The sequence below is a fragment of the Amphiprion ocellaris genome, chromosome 1 (assembly GCF_022539595.1).
Source record: "Amphiprion ocellaris isolate individual 3 ecotype Okinawa chromosome 1, ASM2253959v1, whole genome shotgun sequence".
Taxonomy (NCBI): Eukaryota; Metazoa; Chordata; class Actinopteri; family Pomacentridae; genus Amphiprion; species Amphiprion ocellaris.
In genome coordinates this window covers 17668084-17692802 of record NC_072766.1, presented here as the reverse complement: position 1 = coordinate 17692802, position 24719 = coordinate 17668084, and the positions used below count along the sequence as shown (strand labels likewise).

The 24719-nt window shown below is 39.6% G+C and overlaps 1 protein-coding gene across 2 annotated transcripts in view; it reads right to left on the bottom strand.

The window, feature by feature from the left end:
• Positions 1 to 24222, bottom strand: part of spata17 (spermatogenesis associated 17) — a 76716-nt gene extending 52494 nt beyond the window's left edge. For both annotated transcript variants that reach the window (XM_023261361.3, XM_023261360.2), the window contains exons 1-8: positions 24102 to 24222; positions 22978 to 23067; positions 21814 to 21895; positions 20265 to 20315; positions 17634 to 17737; positions 10499 to 10622; positions 5357 to 5596; positions 950 to 1075 (exon numbers count right to left, since the gene is read on the bottom strand). In XM_023261361.3, coding sequence (XP_023117129.1) covers positions 950 to 1075; positions 5357 to 5596; positions 10499 to 10622; positions 17634 to 17737; positions 20265 to 20315; positions 21814 to 21895; positions 22978 to 23067; positions 24102 to 24169 — 885 coding nt within the window. In that variant the 5' untranslated portion in view covers positions 24170 to 24222. The remainder of the gene's footprint in view (positions 1 to 949; positions 1076 to 5356; positions 5597 to 10498; positions 10623 to 17633; positions 17738 to 20264; positions 20316 to 21813; positions 21896 to 22977; positions 23068 to 24101) is intronic.
• Positions 24223 to 24719: the final 497 nt, after the last annotated feature.

The following is a 24719-nucleotide window of genomic DNA, read 5'->3' as shown; positions in this document are numbered from 1 at the left end:
TGTTGCTTGCAAATAATATACATTAAATGTCTCTTTTCCTGCATGTCTTGTTGTATGGACAGATACTATGGTGCACATGAAAGCAAAAAAAATTCCCATAATCAAGGAAAACATTTTTTGAAACACTTTGGATTTATGTTTGTGTTTGACTGTATATTAATGAGCCACAACATTAAAACCACCGATAGGTGAAGTGAAAAACATTAATCTCTGTGTTACAATGCAGTGTTCTGCTGTGAAACACTTGGTTCCTGGTATTCATGTGGATGTCACTTTGACACATACCAACCACCTGGACATGGTCACAGATCAAGGCTGCCCCTCCCAGGCAATCACTCCCTGATGGCAGCGGCCTCCCCCAGCAGGACAGTGCGCCCTGCCACACCATATAGACTACTCACAAATGTCTCAAGGAATATGACAAAGAGCCCAAGGTGTGGATCCACAGATGCCCCATCACTCAACCCAAAGTATGTGCTGCAAACATCCTAGAGACAGATATCACAGGAGACACCAAGATGTCTGATGTCTTTGTCAAAGCTGTTTTGTGGCTAAAGGTAGATGGTAAATGGTGTGGTTTCTTCTTTGCTGGTACTCAAAGCACAGTAAAATGTTTCTCATTTACACACACACACTCACACAGCAATGGGGCAGAACTAACATGCAAGGTGCTCATCTGCCATTGAGAGCAACTTTGGATTCACTGTCTTGCCCAAGGACACCTCGGCGTGCGGAGGGAGCAAGGTTCGTACCACCAACCTTGCGATTAGTGGACAACCAGCTCTACCACATGAGCCACAGTCGCCCAAGGAGAAATTACACAATATTAGACGGATGGTTTTAATATTTTGGCTGGTCAGTGTGTATGATAAGACTTTTGTAGCATGATTTTATGTGTGGGTGTGTCGTTGTGCGTGTATACAGTATGTGTTTCTGTGGGGACTCTTACAGTCTCTTGTTGCTGTAACTGATTCTGGGCCTCCTCCAGGTATGTGTAAGAGGTCTCCAGACCCCACATCAGCTCAGGACATTGCACCTGCTGCTCCCACACTTCTCCTGGCTCTCTGTACAGACCCTGGAATTGCCACCAGCATAAGGAGAGACAGAGAAGGACAGAAGATGATCACTGTACTTTTAGCTACAGTTCTCCATCACCTAAAACCAGAGACCACTGCTCTTCATCACTACTCCGATGGTCAAAAATACCAAAACAGATGCAGCAAGAGAGACAGAATAAAGAGAAAAAAGTAAAAACAAGAATCACCCGAGGGAGATACAGATGGGAGAGGGACCATGAAGAGTGAGCAAAACATTCAATAAGGTTATTAAATGGAAAATTATTTTTGAAAGATTAAGTAAAATACAGAATGATTTAAGAATAATTTTCAAGACAACACATTGCAACAACAAAGAAAAACAAATTATATCTATGGTTAGAGAGATAGTGCCTGTAGTTGGTTAAATTCAATGCTGGTCTTAGTCTTTTTTGGTGATTTGTCTATGAAAAATATACAAACATAAAGGACCACCATCATTAAGTTTACCGTGTAGCTCTTCAAATGTAGATGTCTAAAATATGCAGATTTCTTCTACTTTGACTTCATGAATCCAAATGTGCACAACTTCACACAGATGTTTGGGACTGAATCTCTTGAACAAGTCAGCTAAACCCTGGAGTGATGGGCTTCTCATGTCAACCGATATATCAAATTTGCAAAGGCAAAGAAAAGTTGCTTTTAGCAACAAGTTTTTGTGCCTCTCACCGCCTGACCTCACATGCCACTTTACATTCCCTTGAGACTCCGTCATGCTTGTCACACTATTGCTATTTACTACTGAGGACATGGAATACACGTGAAACATATTCAACACAACAGTTACTGTCTTGACAAGCAAATACAAAAGTGATCTCACTGAAAAACTCCAATCAAAATTGTCAGAATATAATTTAGAAGTAAACTTCTATCATTTCTGAAAATGCTATTTTTTTAACAAGTCAAGGAAAACCCGAAGACATTAGATTTGGAAGTATAACAAAAATACAGTTGTACAGCTCATCACTCCTGGTCATTATGAACAAATAGCAGGAATGTTATTTTCACTAATCATTAGTAGCCACATCATGAAATTCTAAGACTCCTACATGCAAAGATTTTTTTCAGTTAGAAATACTGAACAAATATTTAAACATTTTTATCAAGTAAAGAAAAATCTTAAGGTGGATCTTCTAAAAATACATTACTGTGTTACATGTGCAAGTAAATATGCTGTTCTCCAAAAGTGATGTATAAACTTTGGGCTCTGCAGATTAACTTAAATGTTGTTGCTTTGTTTAAGGTGACCTTCAGTTGTTGTTTGCTGTTAAAAAAGGAGGGAGCATGAGGGGGAGCGATAGAGGGAGGGACAGGGACCCTGTCCTTGCTCCTATCACCATGGGATCAGTGGCCTGGCCTGACCACTTCCACAGCCAGCACCTCAACCTTATCCATCACCACTAGATAGTTATCACACCAGGGATGGAGGGGTGTGGGGTGTTGCGGTGAGTGTGAAAGAAAGGAAGGGGGACTTCCTGCACTAATGACACACCAAAACTCACATAAAGAAGAGAAACACAGGCAGGCAGAGACACAGAGAGGCACACACATTTAAGTATAGATAAATATGGTATTCTTCTTCATATTAGTACTACAGACTTTCCTGACACCATTAATGAACTCAACTGCACTGCAGCCAGCTGGAGACATGTCTGTGTGTGTATGTATGTGTGTCAAGTGGCTAATAAAATGAAACAAATCCACGGCTCATTTCTGCTCACTTACGTTTTACATTACTAGAAACTAATAATAGAGAAAGCACTTTGCCATAAAGAGCTACAGAGCGTAAATAACACAAATGGTGAAATGTCTCCTCATCAAATGAACAACACACACACATGCACTCATAAGAACATAGAAGCATGCAAAACATATAGTCAGAAACTCACGGCTGGATTATTCACTGCATTAGATAAAGTCTAAAGGAAATGTTCAATTAGCTATAGTTCAGCTGTTGGACTGCTTTAAAGCACCATTCATTAATAGTTTCAGTATTACCAATGTATTAATATAGCAGGCGTCTTGACTGGTCAGAGCCACAGCTGTTACACATAATGAACAAATGGCTCATGATTAAATGTAAAACAATGAAACAGTGACACTGTTCTGTTGAAACTAAAGCTACCAGATGGAAATTGAGCCATCATTGATTACATTATTTCTATCTGTGCTTTTTTGACGTTGAAATGTTTCATGAAAAATTATTTACTCTTGAGCTTTTCGTTCCTTGCAGGTGGTGCAATCAGATCACTGCTTTGGTTTTATCATTTGGATTAATCCTCAACAGGGCTTTCCAACAATACAGAGGATGTAAAACATGGACATAGTGACCGTGATGTCACTCATTTGTAAGTGAACAACCGTTGTGAAGCCTATAGTTTGGCATTTGGTCACTGATATCTTGCCTTTTTGAAACCAGATGTATAGAGCGAGCAGTAGATACGACTAAGAACTTGAGAATGCTAGACACGGCTGGGCTAATTTTCTTACAGACTTCCATACAGTCAGACTTTTTGCAACCAGAGGAGACACCACTTGCTGGCTCTTAGAAGGAATTTAGGTTTAAGGCATTTCTGCCATAGCTGCACTTTTCAGACCTGGAGGCTAATTTTTTCTATACAGTCTGTTTTTTTGTTTCGAACACCCCTCTGTTTTAACAAGCAAAAAAGGTGACAAAAGGACTAATAATCAGTATTAGGGTATCATGCTAGTGTGGAACATTAATAGGAGCTGTGCATGGGACACACACTTGATATACACACACTGAGTTGCACAAACATTTGATAATAACACACAGACACACAGTCACATATAGTATTCACTTAAATCCAGGCACTAAATGACTCTGTGCAGTAGCCCCCAAGAGAGCTGTCTGCCATGCTTTAATGATGCCATTCTTCTTTAAAAAGAGTTTTAAAGGATCTCTGCTTTCATCAAGAACCATCTCTCATGGGACTAGAATGGTCTCTAATAATTAGTGTGACACCTTTTTAAACTAATACTCCATTTCCCCTCTTGCGCATGCTCGAATCTCTTGTTTTTTCCTCTTTCTTCCATTTCCCCCTTTGTAGATTTATTATAAGTCTTCTGGAAATATGATACGATCTGCTGGGTCAAAAATACACATACAGCAATTTTAACATTTAGCTAAATGTCCTTTGGCCATTTTCACTTCAGTTAGGTGCTTATGGTAGCCATCTGTAAGCTTCTAAAAAGCTTCTGGTTCTATTTTTGGCCACTCCTCTTGACAGAATTGGTGCAGTTCAACTAAATTTGTTGCTTTCTGACAGACTTGTTTTGTCAGCACAGTCCACAGATATTCAATGGGGCAGGATTTTGGAAAGGCCTGTCTTAAATCTTAATTCTTCTCTGATTTAGCCATTTCTTTACCACTTTTCATGTGTGTTTGGGGTCATTGTCTTATTTATTTATTTATTTATTTTAAGTTATTTTTTTGGCCTTTTATCAGCTTTATTGGATAGGTGCAGTGAGAGAGAGAGACAGGAAATGGGAGAAGAGTCGGGGAAGACATGCAGCAAAGGGCCGTGAGCGGGAATCGAACCCGGGCCAGCTGCGTCGGGGACCAGCCCCTGTACATGGGTCGCCTGCTCAACGCGTTGAGCTATACGGGCGCCCGGGTCATTGTCTTATTGAAACACCCAACTGCATTTGGCGGATGATTTTACGCTTTCCCGAAAAGCGTAGAAACAGTCTTCCTTTTTCATTATTCAGTTTACTTTGAATAATGAAAAAGGCCTTATGATGCCACTTCTAAAGGAATGGCTTCCTTCTTGCATGGCAGCCTCACAGCCCATGGTGATGTCAAACACACTTGACTGACACCTGTGTTGCAGCAGTTTCTAATTCACTGCAGATGTGCTTTTTGGTAATTCTCAGCTGACTCTTGATCATCCCGGCCAACTGTTTCTCAGCAGCAGGTGACAACTTGCATTTTCTTCCTGATTGTGGCAGTGGCACAATTGAACCGTGCGCTTCATACTTACAAGCAATTGTTTGCAGTTATTTTTGCGATCTCTTTGCCAGATCTGCACTAAGCTCCTCAGATGTTCCCAATGTAGTGTTTGTTGCTGGTTCCAGTGAGTGTTTCAAACAGGCCCTATTTAAATTGGCTGAGAGAAGTCAGCAGCTGTAGTCAATTCTAATCATTTACGAGAAGGTAAGAGGTCATAGCACTAAAAGAATCTGATTAACACATTAACACTCCATCTGTCTGTCATGGTCCAAACTTTTACCGTCATCACCTGCTGTTTCTTGGTGGTAATAGGAGACAACACAGGCCTGGAGCAGCAGGTTCTACTGGTTTTGGTCCATGGAGATCCAAGATTCCCAGGGAAACTCAGGGCTGTTGGGCTAGGAATACCCTGAGGACGAGCCCTGCCCCTGGGGGCCAGCCTGGTGGGAACCTGGTACTTGACCTGCCTCAGCAGCAGTTCCATCTCATGAGGGGCTTGCCTGAATGGAGAATTGAAGACCCCTGGGCACTGAAGAAAGCAAGATTTAAAAAAAGCAAGAGACAGAGAGAGAGGTTAGCCTTTTATCACAGACACAGAGAAAGTGAGATTGAAAGTCTATTATTGCAAACAATGGGCAATAATTTGATGAATAAGTGTATTTTTTACTGCCTAGGAGAGTAATATTGTTAGTCAGTGCTTCTGCATTTATTTAAGTAACTGTAGTATAACTGAAAATATCAGTGAAAACTTAGTGTTAGTGAGAGGACGACATGTAGAGGTCAACAATCATATTCAAACCTTGGGCATTGCAGCTACATGATATGAGTTCTGATATGTCAGGCTGTCCTCCTGGCCATTTTTGTCCAAAAACATTATGTATCTATATTCAAATCTATTTTGAGTTTGGTGAAACAAAAAAATATATATTTTCATGGGGATTTTAAATTGTAAACCGACCATCCTGTGGGACAGATGAAACAAACAATCATTAGCTATTTAAAGTATATCAGGTACTATTCTGAGGTAATCTAAAGCATCACTTCTGTTAACTTTTTCAGACACACAGACAGACAGACAGACAGATATAGGCAGACAGACCAAAAATGTGGCATTATATGAGACTTGTCTAGAATTTTGTTGTTCAAAAGCACAGATGTACACACATGTATAAACATTAAAAAAAAAAATGCCTCCCTGGTTCTAAAGTGGGTTAGAGATTTGCTTCAGTAATAATTATTCAAATCACAGTGATCCTTTTGCCTGTGTGTTAATTACCAGACCAAAGCTTTGAGTTGGAGGACTCTGTATCTACTCTATATGCTAATAACACTTCTTGCTATTTAGGCCACTCTAAAAGACTGGAACAACAGAGAAAGGAGAGAGAAAGGGCATAAGTGGGAAATTGTTCCAACTATATCAACCCAAACTTCACTCCTTTTAAAATATTAACAAACTAGTTAATTAGGTAATGTTTCATTATTAGACCATGAGTACTTTTGATCTTAACGTCAAGTGTTGCAGAATGAGACTATAGAAATTAGCACAGCGCCAAGATCCTAATTTCTTGAATCATGGGTTGTAGCCATATCTGGATAACAGAAAGGTTCTTCTATGTCCCTCTCTTAAAAAGTAAACTGCAAAGCTGTCACACCATTTTTGTTGGTTTGAATGAGTTTTCAGAACTACAAGTGGGAAACCTCTCAAAACTACACTGTCTGTTGGGTTTGACCTTTTTTATGTTTGATACACATTGAAATACTGTTTTAATGTAATTAAGGCACAAGAGGTTTATTAATGGGTGTGTCTTTTCAATAATGCCTTCCACAACTGTTCGTAGAATGTATAAGTCATTACTTTGTGGTTATAAAAAAGATGGACCTTGACCATCATACACTAGCAAGAGCTAAAATATTTAGATATTTAAAATATTTAAAATATTTGACTCACATAAATGCCCAGACTATGTTATTCTTACAAAACTTGCAGTAGCTGCATTATTGTGTGAATTTAAACTAACAGTCAAAAGTTTGGACACACCTCCTCATTTAATGTTTTTTCTTTATTTTCATGGCTATTTACATTGTAGATTCTCACTGAAGGCATCAAAACTATGAATGAACACATATGGATTATGTAGTAAACAAAAAAGGTGAAATAAGTCAAAACATGTTTTATATTTTAGATTCTTCAAAATAACCACCATTTGCTTTGATTACTGCTTTGCACACACTTGGCATTATCTGGATGAGCTCGATGAGCAGTCAACTGAAATGGTTTGCACTTCACAGTGTGCCTTGTCAAGCTTAATTTGTGGAATTTCTTGCCATCTAAATGGGGTTGGGACCATCAGTTGTGTTGTGCAGAAGTCAGGTTGGTACACAGTTGACGGCCCTATTTGACAACTGTTAGAACCCATATTATGGGAAGAACCAATCAGCTAATTAAAGAGAAACGACAGTCCATCTTTACTTTAAGAACTGAAGGACAGTCAGTTCTAAAAATTGAAAAAACTTTGAATGTATCCCCAAGTGCAGTTGCAAAAACCATCAAGCGCTACAACTAAACTGGCTCACATGAGGAACGGAAGACCGTCATCTTGAATCTAAAATATAAAATATGTTTTAACTTATTTCACTTTTTTTGTTTACTACATAATTCCATATGTGTTCATTCATAGTTTTGATGCCTTCAGTGAGAATCTACAATGTAAATAATCATTAAAATAAAGAAAAACATTAAATGAGAAGGTGTGTCCAAACTTTTGACTGGTAGTGTACATCCAAATGTGATGACTGCAGTGCAATATTATATGTTTTCCATAATCCTGGCACTTTACAACAACAAAAAGGCAAACTGTCAGACATTTGTATACTTGAGCATACATGACTGTAATTGGGATCTCATTCCTGATGATGAGCGGAATTTCTTGAAATATGTTAAGTTGGGACAATATGAGTTTCAATCACTCAAACAACATCGACCCACTACAAGACGCTGTTGAAATTCCTTCCGCCCTACTTCCCATTCCTGCTCAGCATGAAGATGGAAGATTTATGATCGCCAGTCACATACTTAAATGACCCTGCAGGCTGCCATGGATGCAGCATGTGAGGACATCACAACAAACACCTGCAAAGGCTGGATAAGACATTACAAAAGATACCTTTTTGTACCGCACTGCAAGGGAAGATATCCGTTGTGATGTGGATGAGACTTGTGGCCTGACAAAGAGGAATGTCAGGATGTGTGGAAAGACTCCACTATAATTCACCATACAGCACTAGATGCACTGTTCTGCAAAAAGATTTTTTTTTACTATGTTGACATTTCTAATTTTATATTTTTACCCTTGACCTTCTTTTTTCTTCATCTGTATCACAGCCATTACACTATTAACAAATTACAGTAGCCTACAAATAGTCAAATCATAAATGTAAATCCTGTTCAATCTCTTGCTTTCATTCTCTCACATACAGTAATGTAGGACTTTCAACTGCTGAAACTGACACATAGCAAAAAACAGCCTTGTGCATTTTTATTCATTGTTATTGAAACTGTAGCGATAGTTTACATCAGAAAGTAGCATTACGACTACCCTGATTAAACACGATGGCACAATAACTTGTAATTATCATGACTCTTGTTAACTTTTCAGAGATAAATAAAGGATTTTCAGTTAAGTTATACCAACACGACAAAGAAAACCTGTCAGAATTGCCAAAATGGTATACGACAAACTATTGAGCGAGCAATATGTTAAGACCTGCCTAACACTCTAATTATGAGAAACCCTCCGCATTAGGAATGCGTGTACACAGGTAACTGAAACAGGAAGAGACAGAAGGCTGACGTAAATCTCACAACTCCTAAAGACACACACATACACACCTACACACCACACACATGCCCAAAAGTACCAACCTAGCTACGGGAAGAGCAATGATGTTGACCCCAGGAACACAGAATCTCTGTCTCTGTCAGAGGGACTTGGGGCCTTTAGGTAAGCTGTGTGTGAGTATGCGTATGTGTCTGTGTGTTTGTGTGTGTGGGCTGGGGTCCGAGAAGTGAGGAAGGATGAACTGTGTGGGAGAGCCATCTATTCACTGCTGACAAGGTCAGAGCTACGGAGGGAAAGAGTCCCCTGCCATATGCAGAGGAAGAGAGAGAGAGAGGTATAGAGAAAGTGAGGGAGAAAGAGATGGACAGAGGACGAGAAGAGCACATAAACTTTCCTTCTTGCTTTCTTTCCTTCTTGCATATTCATAAAGCATCCATTTTATTTAATTAGAGAAAGGTAACAAAAACACTGCACATATGTGGGTAAAGCCAAGTCAAAGCATTTGGAGAGTGAAGCAAATGGCAATGCAATCTGTACAGGACTGAAGCTTACACCACCACCATAAGAAAATGTTTTTAAGTTATATGTATGTGAATATGTGTCTGGGATGAACATGGGATTACTGCAGGATGTAGCTAGTAAGCCAGATGATGACGATGCTTGTCACACAGGCATGAAGGAGAGAGAGAGAGCGAGAAAGAAAGAGACAGAAAGAGAGGGATAGAGAGAGCGAGAGGAGTGGTGGTGCTGAATCAACAGTGACCAGTGTGCTTTGTCTTCATTATGATCCCAGTGGGGAGTCACAGAGATGCGTAGATGCCACACACACACACGCACACACACACGCAGACACACACGCTTATACTACACGTACACACACCTGTGCCAGGGGAAGCACTAAAATACTCCACTCAGCACATCAGAAGAGCCATGAGGACGCATACTTACTCATGCGCGCTCTCACACACACACACACACACACACACACACACACACACACACACACACACACACACACACACACACACACACACACACACACACACACACACACACACACACACACACACACACACACACACACACACAACAAAATTCCACACAGCCCACTTGTGTTGACAAAAGGAAAGGACTTTTTTTTCTCTCTAGCCAGTTTCTGGAGGAACTCCCAGTCTGTAATGTTTATCTGACTGACCATGAGAGTCCCTGCACATTTAGCTGTGCATGAGGTTACGTGTACTTGTGTGTATTGTCTTTAAAACATGCACGTGAGAAAACAGTGTCACCTCATAACCATAATTTTGCAGTCAGTGCAAATGTTAACAGTGTATTATCTAACATGCCTTCTCATCCATGCTTGTAACATTCATTAAAGTGAATATTGCATTTTGGAATTATCAAGTGAACACAGGATTTTGACGGCAGTCTCTTAAAACGACCACAGTCTAACTGCCTAAACCATTTTCTTGTAGGTCTAGGTAACAAGGAATAAGAGTTTAATATTGCCTTCTGGTCAAATTCTGCTCTAATCATAGTCATTTCTGTGTCAAACGTGAGCGATTACGAATGCATTTGTGTTTCTGTAGACCAACCTGTTTTGTGCTGATTAGGTGGTGTAACCGCTGAGCTTGGTAGACTTTGGCTTCTTGCTCTTTCACCATTGCTAGACAGTCTCTCTCTCTCCTCTGGAGTTTCTTGAGCTCGTCCAGCTCCCTCCTACGGGTCACACAGACCGTTTACACATATTTTGTCAATTTGTATTCTACATTTCCATTTAATTAATTTGAATTTTGAACAGGGATCAGTCAAATCTGAATTCGGGTGTATCAAAGACAGCATATTTAATTTAAATTTGTTTTTTCATGATTTAACATACCTAAGAAATAATTTCACTGCGGCGTAAGTAACCAGTCTAAATCTTGTTGGAGGGATAGGCATACTCATACACTCTTGCACAGTCGGTCTACTGAATGACAATGACTGACTGGATACTACTCCTAAATGATGCATTCTAATCTATTAACAGTGGGAATAATGTTTTGATAATACTTTTATCAGAGCAAATTAACATGCTATGTTACACCTTATCTGGAGATTCAGCTGACCTTATAGCTTTACACTCTATAAATGAAAGACTTATTCAAAATGTAAACCTCATGCCTCAAGTACATCTGTGCATGTGTTAGTGTGTACTGGGAACACAGTCGCCTGTTGTAAAGCTGACAATTCCCTGAAGTGTCCTTCAGATGCATTAAAAACTGCCTAATCACACTGGGACAGATACGGAAAGACGGAGGAGTTGTGGGAGAAAAACAAGAGAATGAGACTGCATGGAGGGAAAAAAGCAAAGGGAGAGTGTGAGAGGCTGTAAGTGGGAGGATGATGGATATATTTCATCACCGCAGCCAGGACAGGTCTGTCTGTGACATCTGTTAAGCGAAGCTGGCTAAATGGGATGCATTAAAACCCCATACACAGCAATTTCATTCCACAATCACACAGCCTTATTGTTACAAGGGGGGTAATAACTTAAAAGGGGAATTGGAAACAATTACTACAACACACATGCCATGATAATGTGAAAACACACACACATAGCTAAGAGTAAAACCAATCTAATGCCACAACCGCAGTACCAATAAGAGTTTAGACACAGCTCATCAACAATCCTGCGTCTTTTTTCCCCCTTTTCCCCCCTGCTTTTTCCTCTAATAATTCTTTACTCTTTCTTTAACTACCCAACTTCTGTTTTCAATTACAAGCCTCCACAGAGAAATCAGGATATTCAAAATGTGTCTGTAATGTGAGGTTAACACATTCTGCCGCAGCTGACATTTAAAAAGAAATCACAACACATTCCCATTGCCTTTGCATTCTCATTCCTTCCTCAGCACCAGATTAAATTACAAAATAAATGAAATATGCAGAGCAACATGCATGCGTGTGTGTGGTAAGAAAAAGAGAAAGTCGAAATGTGTGTTTATGTCACATTAAGCACAGTAATTTAATACAGTGTGTAGGGGTGTGTGAGTGTGAAAATATTGAGGTTGCCTGGCCTCTATTTATCCACCTGCCCAACAGGGACATTACTTATTAATGTAAAATATAAAGTTTTGCTTCATTGTTGGCAAGTCTGGTTCACAATCCAATTGGTAGATGTGTATATATCTCTGTGTGTATTTCTGTTTGCTCACGCATTAATAGCGCCCTAAAAACTGACAGGCAATGTTTTGGGGGGTCAGGACCTCTGTCTGTATGCATCTGAGCTGAGAGAGTGTAAGTGAGACTGTATCACTGTGAGTGTGTGTGTGTGTGTCAGAAATATGTATACGTCTATTACTGTTGTTGGACATGTTCATACACTTTGACTGTATGTGTGTCCATTTCTGTGGGTGAGTGTGTGTGTGCGTGCGTGTGTGTGTCTCTGTGCGTGTAGGTCAGACTGAATGGGTGACCTTTGCATCCCTGCCCCCAGCCCCAGTGTTATTAATTGCTGTGTAGTGGACAAAAGCCAAACAGATTTGTAACGGCTGAAGGCACCTCGATCTGTGTCGACCCAACCAGCCGCCACAACATACAACCCTCATTAGCCCTGTTCGGCAAGCGGCACATGCCCTCTGTGTGTGTGTGTGTGTGTGTGTGTGTGTGTGTGTGTGTGTGTGTGTGTGTGTGTGTGTGTGTGTGTGTGTGTGTGTGTGTGTGTGTGCGTGTTTGTCTGTGAAGAAAAAGAAAGCAAGAAACACTAGCTTTAATTTTAGGTTGTACCTTCTCTTGGTTATTTCTGCTTTATTAACATAAGCTGAGAGGGACTCACTTATGTTGATATAACATAACAAAAAAAACTAAATTTGTGTATTGTGATGGCACACAAATATAGATCATCTGGTTAGAGTACATAAAGTGACCCACATTTAAGGAAATAACTTTTTCAATCATGATTATACATACCAGCAATGAAATACTCAGATTACAGACATCTCATTGATTGACTACACTGGGTTAAATCTTCATATCTTTCGTGTGTGAGAAGGTTAAGAAGCAAAATGTAAATGAGAATGTATGATGATAATCGTTGGAAAAATCAAAAAACACATATATTTGCTACCACTCATTAAGCCATAACTGCTGTTTTGGCTCATTACTGAGGTCTCAACAACAATCAGAGCTATTTTTCTTTTTCACAGCTTTTGAAACACTAACTTTCAAACTTGAAACAACACACTTTTCTCTATTTGGACGTTTTTCATTGTGGTCTAAACTCCTAACATAGCTTGGTTGTGCTCAAAAGGTAAGTTCCTGAGAATACTAACGGCAAGCATGACACCTAAAACAGTGGTCCAAATTTAATGTTTGTTATTTTAGAAGCGATATTATAGTTAGGAAGATCCTGACGTCTTAACGGTTGTATTTTGTTGCTGGCGTTCGTAGTCAGTAACAACAGACTCATTGTGCATTCTTTTTGTTAACATATTTTTTATATATACACAATATAGAAAAAAAAACCTATACCTAAGTTTTTCATTTAATTAATATCAAATAATGATTGTTGTAGTTCAGTACATCTTTTTAATTTGATGGAATCCTTTTGTAATGTAGGAATATTAAACTACAAGTGATTGCATTAGATCATCTGGCCGGCTGAAATATCAGATCCAGATTCAGCATTTTCTAAATAACTGTATAATTAAAAAAAAAAAACTGATTCTTGACAAAATAATTAATTTTCTTTGGCTCTGATGCAGTTGCCTCTCTCCATCTGTGGTCAACATTATGTGTCCTCGCATTATACCCCACCCACAGTACTAGATAATGGTTAAAGCTTAAGTTTGCTTTTATTTAAACATATATAAAATATAAATAGACAAAGGTATTTCAACAAAGTTATGTGCTGGAGTTGATGTTAATCTGAATTTTAACACTAGGATTAAAATTTTTACTGTAAGCGTACACTGATTCCAAACATCAGTTATTTGCCAGCATCGGTATCGGCTCTGAAAAAACACACTGTTCAACCCCCAGATAGCAGGTCAGTATATTACATCGTGCTGTTGTTCATTGGCTACCTACAGAGATTCAATGTGTGATAAAATTGATGACTGATATGTACATTATAGTTGGGTTACTTTTGCATATTAAAGAATTATTTTATCACTGCATACAAATTAAAATGTTAGGGCACTTGCAATGTGCTTAGCATGTCTTATAATCAGGTGCAAGCATTCTGACTACAGATTACTTTTGATGGCTGCTGAACTGTTGGACAAGCTAATCAAGCCTATTTGAACTACTTTCAAATAACTGAAACCCTTACTGACATTTTCACCTTGGAATTTTAACTTATTTAAATGGCTAATATAGTACAGCTATATTTCTCACTTCTTCCTCAATAATTTACTCCCTGGTTCACAACAGGGCATCAAAGACTGATGGGATATCAGAGAGTGAGGCATTGTGGGACAGCAGGCCACACCTGCGGTCGTCCAGGCCAGCACCAGAGCACCTAATTGGCCAGATTCTAAATATTTAATGGAGGCTTGACCTGATTGGCTGTTTTAATTGCTCCAATTGAATGATTCAATAGATGGCAAGCAGGGAATGGTCATCCAATCAGTGACTGGCTCAATGTATCGAACCTTCAACAACCTTTCCATTTAAGTGACTAACTGATTAACTAATTCACTAAAGCAGTAAAACTCATGTCACGAAAAGGTGTGCAAGCAACCAATGATTTCAAAACACAAAAACATTTACAATTTCTTACATCTTACACACTTTTCGCCATTGTTTCACTCTCAAAAGTAATTTTCTAAAGAGACAGGGAGAGCAGTGCACCCAAATTATACTTCAACAGACACACACACACACCACACTGAACATACAAATCCAATCAGACTGAAGGAGTGAACTTGTCTGCACCCAAACTGGATCAGAAGGAAAGAGCAGCAAAAAGAAAGAACGAGGCATAGAAGCAGAGAGTGATCGCAGGGCAGGCCCGCACTCTCTCCACCATAGCAGCTCTCCTTTCATGAATGTCCTTGAGAGGGACACAAGAGAGGGAGGAATGAGGAAGGCTGGAGAAAAGAGAGACAGGAAAAAAGCAGAGAGAGAAAGAGAGATGGAATAGCACCCAAAGAAAAGAAGAAGAAAAAACGCTAGTGCTGCTCAGTCTAGTGACAGTCCATCAATTCTTTCTGAGCCTCCCTATTTTTGTATTCTTTAGAATGAGTTGAAATACTTTGCCATGTTGTTGCAACATCACAGGGAGAATTATTTACCTGATTATGGCAGTAATAATTACCCAGCTGTTTATTGCAGATAGAGGAATAATTCATGCAGTCAACAGGCCATGGTGGTGGCGGCAGCGATGACACCAGCACATTTAGTAAATATGCAAAGCGGGCTTGCTCCGCTTTCCTAATTGCCCCCATCGTCCCACTGCATGCCCTTATTAAAGCCCAGGAACTTTAAGTGTCTCCCTGACAAAGTGATAAATTGTTGGGGTATCAAGGAAAACTGTGGCAGAGTGGGGACTGTGCTGGGGTCCTGACTTCATTAGGCTATGCAGAAGGAGAGAAAGGATGAATGAGGATGGACATGGAAGCACAGTGAACCTATGGCAGAGAGGGAGGAAGTGAAAGACATAGAGGAGAACAGATTGAGAAAGAGAAGGAGAAAGAGAGACACAAGAGGTAGAGATTAAGGGAGGGAGGCAGAGAGAGGGCAGTGGATAGAAGAGGATGGTGTAAGTGGCATGGATTAGTTGGATGCTGTACCTAATGAAATGACACAGATGGTTTTGTGCTGGGAGATCTGTCATGAGAAAAAGAGACTGAAACAGAGACTCCGAGTAAGAAAGGACAGAGAGATTTGGCAGTGTATGTATTACTCCTATATCATTACCATGCACAGCTGATCAGCCTTCACTAAATGGGGACCATTAGTCCAACTTTGAATAATTTATGCAGCGGTTTGGACAGACACACAGACTTACAGAAGGAGGGAGCAGGCTGGTGGATTAAAAAGCAGACCTTTGCGAGGTGATCAAGCGGTATGCGATCCGAGGGCTCAGCAGCTAACACGAAAAGGATATTTTAAATAAATGCCGGCATGGCGTTAATTGATCGTGACCCCAGCAGCACTAAATAAACATGTGATTAACTGGAGCGAAAGTGACCTCAACACCCCAAACCACTGTGGAGGAGGGGCTGTGTGTGTGTGTGTGTGTGTGTGTGTGTGTGTGTGTGTGTGTGTGTGTGTGTGTGTGTGTGTGTGTGTGTGTGTGTGTGAATGAACTGCGTATGTATAAAGAGAGAGAGGATGTCACAGTGTTGATAACAAAACAGTGAGATTAAACCTGTGAAATGAACATCACATAGGTCTTTTAGGTGATTTTTACAATTCTTTACTTGTGCAATCCTGTGATCATTTAAAGTTCTAAACTTTACATTTAACTGTTTTCAAAATATGCCACTTGATAAAGTGAAAAGAGATAGGCATAGTCCAAAAATTTGCAAAATATTTTAGTATTCAAACTGACCTGAGAATTCTGGAATAATGTCCAGTATGAATATTAGTTTTCTGATGTGTAAACTCTGGCCGAATTATACATACTATACTACATTACTTTACTAACATTGTTACAATGATTTCTGTAAATTTTCACATATTTTGTAGTCAAATTTGTTTAAGCGATTATAACCACTTTTATGCCTTTAACTGATCAGAAGTGTCAGAATTTTTGACACATTTATGTGCGTTTGTGTGTGTCAGTCTTTGTGTGTTATAATACTATGGTGGCAACACTTCCTTGATGGACTTAACAGCCTAGTCCCTCCTACATCTAAAAGGGGCAAGGAGCGTGGAGGAAGGTGGAACGCTGGTGGGGAAGAGAGGGGGGAAGTCAGTGATCCAAGGAGCACTTTAACAAATTTACATTTAATTTTAGCAGAAGCCTAAAGATATTTTCCGGTAAAATATATTAGCAACATTAAAAATGTGACTATTAGCTAAACGTGATGGTTTTTTTTTTTTTGTCAAAAATAAAAGATGGCGTATCTCTAGCAGTAAGCCCTGGAGCACAGGATGTTTTATTAATGCACGAGCTGCGGTTCAAATCAGAGGCTAATTTTTAATTTCTTCACATCGTTCACTTCTCTCTCTCTCTCTTAGCCTCGAGCGCTTTAGAGGACTTCTCTCTCTCCCTCTTCGTTCCCCTCTATCTCTTTGTCTCTCAGTCTTTTCGTTCCCTCACTTCTTCTTTGCTCCTACCCCAGTATACCATATTTTAAGGTTATGGCCACACAAGTACACCTCTAAACCAACTGCTTTTACACTAATCAAATAAATGTATCTTGATTGACAAGTACATGCTGACTCCATTTCTGGCCCTTAAGTAGTTCCTTGACAAAAAAAAAATATTCACAACATATAAAAGGTGAATAGAGTATATAACAATTCTGTGCCCTTTCATATTTATACGACATTTACAAAAAGATACACTTTGCTTACTTCTTGATACTGAGGAAACTGTCATCTTGCGCTTTTTGAATTGTTGTAATATCTCTTTAAGACACGTGAAAGTCTGTACTGTAATAATGATAAAATAGATAACTGGAAGTGAATTACATGGGGAAGTATAAAATTAACTGGCCATTCAAAGACAAAAGGCAGCAAGATCAAACTGTCCTTTCTCTTAAGTCTCACATGTAGCAACATTTTTTTTCTTACCTGAGCAAATCATTTTTTGCCGCAACGCCTTGCAAATAACTTTTGCGTGCATAGAAGTTATGGATATACTTCCTCTGAAAGAATCCTCTCCATCTCCGCTGGATCTGTGAAGACAGAGGTTTTCCTCAGATGTGGCAGTATAGCAACTCTGTGCTTAAGTCTTGAAAACTTGAAGAAAATGAAAGAAACAATTTTCTTCAGTCAGTTGTTTTAATGCCAGTTAATCTGTCCTCTACAAAGACTGTAAAGTGTCTCCCGGTAAAGCAGTAACTGAATCGGTCTTGGCATTAATACAGTCTTTGTTTTGTTTAGCTTTGTTGTTCCAACTTCACAGGGAAATTATAAAGAATAAAAACAATACATGTGATGGTATTAACGTAAACAGCAATACACTGTTAAACCATGCATAGCCATGCATGCATTTTTTAGCCTATGGTGAAAGACGGACAATTCAAGGTGGGCTCCATATATTTAACTGTATCAGTCCACACTGATTGAGGAGGCTGCAGATTAGCTACCACACACACCCACACACACCAGTGGACCATTTTAAAGCAAGGGGGCAGATGTCCTTCAGACTAATTAGGAGATTAAAACAATGGCAGGTAAAAGAATAATCACACTATGAGAAGAAGTGGAGAGAAGAAGAGGAGTGGAGGATGGGGAAAAAACAACAAAGAGCAAAATGAGAATTAGCATTGATCTGCCAGTCAATAGATAATTTTAAATAAAGTAATTGCCGCCTCCCGAGTTCTTGCTGACCTTTGTTGACTAGTGAAATCGATGCTGTTGAATCTAATACAAATCCGAGGTGCGGCATGTAAACACTGGTTTCTATTACGGCCTTAATACATTATCCTCTGTTAGCTACCACACTGTGATGAAGACAACAGGAGGGAAGAGAAAAAAGAATAGAGTCAAAATTGATTCAAAGGAAATGTCACAAGGGGATTCTGAGATGATTGCTTCTCCCTTCGTGTCTCTCTTTTTCTCTATTTACACAATGAATACTTCTTTGGCAATGCAATGTAGATGTCCTTCACTCATTAATTTTTGCAGTGTCTCTCTCTTCAGTTTCACACTCATGAACAAACTTTATTGCTGAACTAGTGCAGAAAGAGCATGTGTCAAAAGACATGAGATTAAGACTGAGACTGCAATCCTGACATACTGTATGTGTAACTCTGACATACAAAGTAAAAATTTTCAACAGGTGGCATCATAAAAAGGACAGGTCCAGGAACTAGATGTGTTTTCCTTAATTCCCTTTTAATATTTATAAGAATTTCAAACTTTTTGAAGTTTTCAGTTAGATTTAATCGATCTGTCTGGAGAATTTTGTCTCCACATTTGCCCCATGATATCTCTTTAGGATTCTCTCTGTGGGCAGTGCACAGTGCAGCGCCCAGGGACCAACTCTACTTCTGAGGCCAAAGCCTGGGTCAAGGGTAGTGGGAGAAAATTAGAGCACCTGAAAAAATCCCAGACAAACACAAGAATTCACTCTGCACAGAAAAGCCTCATTTGGCCCTTGTGGGGTTTAAACCCGGTACTTTCTTGCAAAGTTGACCTCTGAGCCACCAGTCCTTTTCATACAATTTTCCATTAAAATTCCTATTGTTTCCTAAAGGAAACGCTGGTTATTTTAAAAGGGTAATAAAAGCCTCTCCTCTCTAACTTCAGAAGCTTCTGCTTTGCTTTACATGGTGACATCACCTCTAACCTTTCACCCTGTGACCTAAACAGCTGGGTTACACACTGCTTCTGCATCTATGTCTCTCCTATAATGTGACATTTATTGAAACAGCAGGGTGGTCAGCTTTATTTGTTTGGGTTTCTATTAAGTGTAAAACTTGAAGCCCACAATTTCTAGGCTTTTTCAGCAATATGAAAATATCGTAACCATCCACGTCCAGCTGGACAGCGACACACCCTCAATAAACAGTGGTGAATTTCTTTTGTTGGTCTATAAAACCCTTTAATGCTTTAGCCAGAGTGAAATTGTTAGCCAAAACACTAGGCTATACGCTATATGGAATTGTAAAAATATAAGGTTTCTGTGCAATATCCTTGTGTAAAAGTGCCAAAGTATCAGTCACAGCCACGGTGCTATGATTTATGGGTGGAACAGCAGTAGCTGCTCAGAGGATAAAGAAAACATTTGATGGGCATGAGCACTGAGGAATAATAAAGGATAAATACTGCTAAAACTGATATAAAAGCCAGGTATGAATATAAAATATAGCATTAAGAAGGACAGGTCTAATGTTATACATTAAAAGTGGCCCATGCTGTCATGTGCACTGACATGTGCAAGACCATTATTAAAATGGTTGTTTGAAATAGCAAACTAGCAAAATCTTACTTTTTAAAAATCTTATTCTAATAATATATGATGTAAAAAAATGAAGTGTACAGGAATGTCAATATAGTACCATATGCTAAGTAATAAAAAAAACTGCATGATGAAAAAAATTCCTACTACGGACAATTTCACAATGAAGTGGTATGATGAAGTGCTTACGGGCTGCTATTCATGGGGCCTCCCATTCACAGTACACGCAGAGCAACAGAGTGTCCCCCCACCACGACACTCCATTTGCTAAAACAAGACACTGTGGTGATATTTACCCTGACCGCCATCTCCTCGTAGAAATTCATCTTCATGATAAAATATGCCGCCTGTGAACACAAAGGAAAAGATGGCGTTACATCTTGTCTCCCGGCCCTCTGATCTGTCCACAGCAGGCGTCAAAGATAAAGAGCTCTTTATACATAATACATTGCACAGAGGCAGCACAGATAGGGCCACTGTAGAAGGGAGGGAGGAGGGAAGGGGGCTGAAAAGAAGAGAGGGAAAGCAAGAGAGACAAGAGGAATGAGAAAAAGTCAGGGGGATGGAGAGAGAGAGGAGGAGAGGGAGAGAGAAAGAGGGAGAGACGGGGGAGGAGAGAGGGGAGAGACAGAGTGGTTAGTGGGACTTTGTATCAAGGGGAGGACGGTACTCTCTTAATACACCAACGCAGACAAGGGCCAAGAAAATCCATGGTAGTCAAGCAGCGCGCTAATGGAGATGTATGACGGCCAAACGCTCTCCTCTGGATTTCATAATCAATGACAGCACTGCCACAGAAGAGACTAACAAAAGGCCAGAGAATATTCAGCAACACATTCAACGAGCCGCTGCACACCAAACGTGCCAGCCGACCACTGGGGGCACATTTCAGGAGCAAACTGGAGTGTCGGCCATAAAAGGGATTCATATCTCGACACGTCTTTTTTAATAACGACAGGGAAGAGAGGAAAGGGGAAGGAAGACAAAGACTTGAAAGGAGGTTGTAAATTCAGCTTGATGTTTTGAGAAGAGGCTTTGTGCACATCACATTACACATGATAAGGTCTGCAAGACAGAAAAAGACAGACATGGAGAGATATAGAAGGTGAAGAAAAGAATCTCTCAGGGCTAATTATCCAAAATACTGCACTGTGGCAATTTTGAGTGATTCAAATTAGTGCTCGTCTGTTTCCAAATGAGACCAAACAGACTCTTTTTTGCCCATATGTGTGTTGTGACACATCCTTCATTGTTTATTTCAACACAATCCCTCCCCCCCAAGCCCTCACCCCTTCCCATTTCTTGAATGCCTCCCAAACGGCGGCTGGCAGTTATGCTTTAGCAAACAGTCAATTTACAGGCATGATAAATAGCTTGTTGTGATACGTTTACAAAACTCAATCCAGGGGAAAATTATACGTGAGAGCGCTGGGTATTGGATCCGGTATCAACAATCTGTTCAATTAAGAAGCAGTTGGAGGCAATATGCCGAAAATGGGGCCTTGTTTTACTAAAGCGCGCGCGCACACACACACACACACACACACACACACACACACACACACACACACACACACACACACACACACACATTATACACACAACTCTTTCCTTCTTTTCATTTTTCACCATACTCTTTCTATATGCATCCCAGGAATTGCGATATAGATGGAATTCCTTATCATATTGCATCATTTTTCCTAAGTGCTAATTTCCCAATGTGTAATGAGTGAATTATATTTCTTAAGGTCAGACGCAGGGACTTAGGAATATAGCAATTGAATTCTAATGCATACTATCATAGCATAATCAATATATCTATAGCTGTTCCAGGCATTGGCTTACCTTCACCATTTGTCTGACACGTGCCCTTGCTGTGAAGCCCCGCCATGTCTTCTGTATAATGATTGCCTTCTTGTGCAGATGGCTGCAATAAAACCATATTGGGGAGAGGATTGGATGGTTATTTTGTAGTAGTTGAAATATGGGAAATCCTGAAAAAAAGTTATTCATGTACACATAGACTGAAAAGTAATGGTGGATTTCTTCGTTTGATCATTAGCTGAGCTGTTTATGCTCAGTACAAAAAAATAAATCTAAAGTTGCATTTCTGTATGTAATGTAGTGTAATTCATTAAATTACAATATTTTCTAAAATCACTTCAGTTGAAATAAGTGGTGATCTCTTTTTTTGAGGGCGGAAACAAGAAAAGAAACAATTTCTGCATACAAATCTTACGCTGTAAAAGTACTTAAATTAAAAGGTCAAGAAACATTACACTTACAAATACAAGCTCTCACAAAGACACACACACACACACACAGAACATTCCTGCTCTTCCAAGCTTTTCGATCATGTCCGATGAGCCTTTCACCCCCTTTAGTCAGCGACACACATTTGTATTCATCTTCAAACATACTCTAAATGCAAGTCCACTGCGATTCTCTGCCTCCAATGAGGCCATCAATTTCCAAAAGGCCATTTATATGCCCAGAAAATCAATGCTTATAGTGGGGATAGCACAACCCTGGAGTTGCACTTAGGCAGCTAAAATTGTTGCTAATTATCCACTTAACGCATTGATCAATTAACTAAAGTAATCTGAATTAACCTACTGTCTGGAAGTTTGTCTGCTGACCCTGCAGAATGGTGCTGGGGTCACAGTATAGGAACAAGCACACGGATAGAGACATTCATTTCTCTGTGTGTGAAAGGAGCACAGAGTGCAAGCGACATTTATTCCTTGGGGCCATTTGCAAAGCTCTAGAAGTGGGATAATTATGGGAGTGAGCTAATATCAGGGTTTCCCTTGAAATTAACTCTTAGAGCCCTGTCTAAATGTTTTACAACCCCCAAAGGAAAACCAGACCCCAAATTGGTATATAAAATATTAAGTTTGTATGGGTTTTTTTTTATTTGTTTCTGTGGCATATGAAGGATCACCAAAAGTTTATTTTTATGATTTACAGATTCAGATTAGATCAACACACACACTGTATACACTGTACCTGAGGTAAGCCCGCACCTTGCAGGCTCTGAACCAGCTCTGGATCCGGGTGGCGACCTGGTTCTCCCTCTGTCTGGTGTCCTCAACTTGGCTGAAGTACACATAAAAACACCACAGTGTTCCACAACTAGATTAGACTGAGATATTGCAGTGTATTCATGAATATGCCACACGTGTTGCCATGTGCTGCTTGTTGTGAGAGTGCTGCAGACGTTTACTGCCACTGTTATTTTATCACTGCATGCACAAAACTTACAGAAAAGACTGAAGACCAAAGAAACGTCTTGGCTGACACACGACAAAAAAAAAATCAAGCACAATCGTTTGCTGCAAACAGAGAATTGAAGACCGCGGTCATCCTGGTATTTCGGTACATTCGGGTTACTCAGTTCCTCACCGCGGTGAAAACAAACCAGAAGTTGGTCAACAATGCTGGAAATGTCACGTCGTATTCTTAAGCTTCTCATTATCGTGCCTATAAAATCGTACAACGGTTTGTTACACGTCTCACAATATCCAGGAGGATTTCTTTTCAAGTTCTCATCACGCAAAATATCTCCAGAACGAAGGCGTCTCTGGCTGAGTACTCTCAACAAGCAGAACATGGATGGCAGCCAGTGGAGCCTGGAGGAAAGCCTAGCTTCATTTTGTGACAGGTATGGTGCTGCCTTCAATAAAGCCTCACAGTTAGTCCTTAGACATAACGTAATTTTACTTACCTATACATTTGCATTTGATGATTTAATATGACCGCAGTTACCAGTTATTGTACCACATTTTAGCATAATACACGCAGGTGTTTTGTGTCATGTTTGCTATAGGCCTCGCACGTCACATTTTAGCCAGTTTCTGGACTTGTCAAATGATAATTAGAATTGTCTTAAAATATTGTTTCATTTAAATACAGTTGCAGTTTGACGAGTTGACAAAGGACAGTTTGACAGCATGGTTTTGTCTTCCGGCCCTCCACAAAGTCAAACCACTTACAAACAACGTACTACAGACCCGACATGATAGCTGACATTTCGGCTAACGGTAGCTAACTTGTGACTGCCAAACCGACGGCCATGCGTACGTGAATAAAAACGTATTCGTATATATTTTACAGCAGCCTATGGAACACACCTGTTTCTGTAGAATAGCTCCTTTGGAAACGCTGTAATTTCACTTTCAATTTTTAGCAGCTCCGCCATGTCGGCTCAAAACGGAGTTTACACGTTGCCTTGGCAACACAGCCGTATCTTCGGTCACGCTGCCGGAGATGCGTTCAGGACAATACCATGTGCACTTTGTACAGTCAGTATATTTACAGTACGTTTTAAAAAGTTTGTTGACATTATCTGGCAGGTTAACGGTACCTGCTCATAACTGTGTAGCCAGTCTGGATTGAGACCTAACTTGCAAAATCGGCCCATTTGTTTGCAAGTTTTATGTTATTTTAAATGAATAAATAAAACATGGACATGCATTTTATTTAAATTCTTCTGACAGGGTCTGAATATTTTGTCCCTGACTCTTAAAAACAGCCCTTCAGATGTCACTTTATTTCTTGTGGGACTTGTACTAGAAAAAGAATAACAAGAAACCCTACTTTAAAAAAAATGTACAAAATAAAATCAGTCACAAATGAATAAATCCAAATGAGGATAGTGATATAAATAAAAGATACATCACGTTGTTATCACTCTGTTAACATTTGTTTATAGAGAGCTTGTAAAATAAAGAGTTTTGGTTCAAACCATA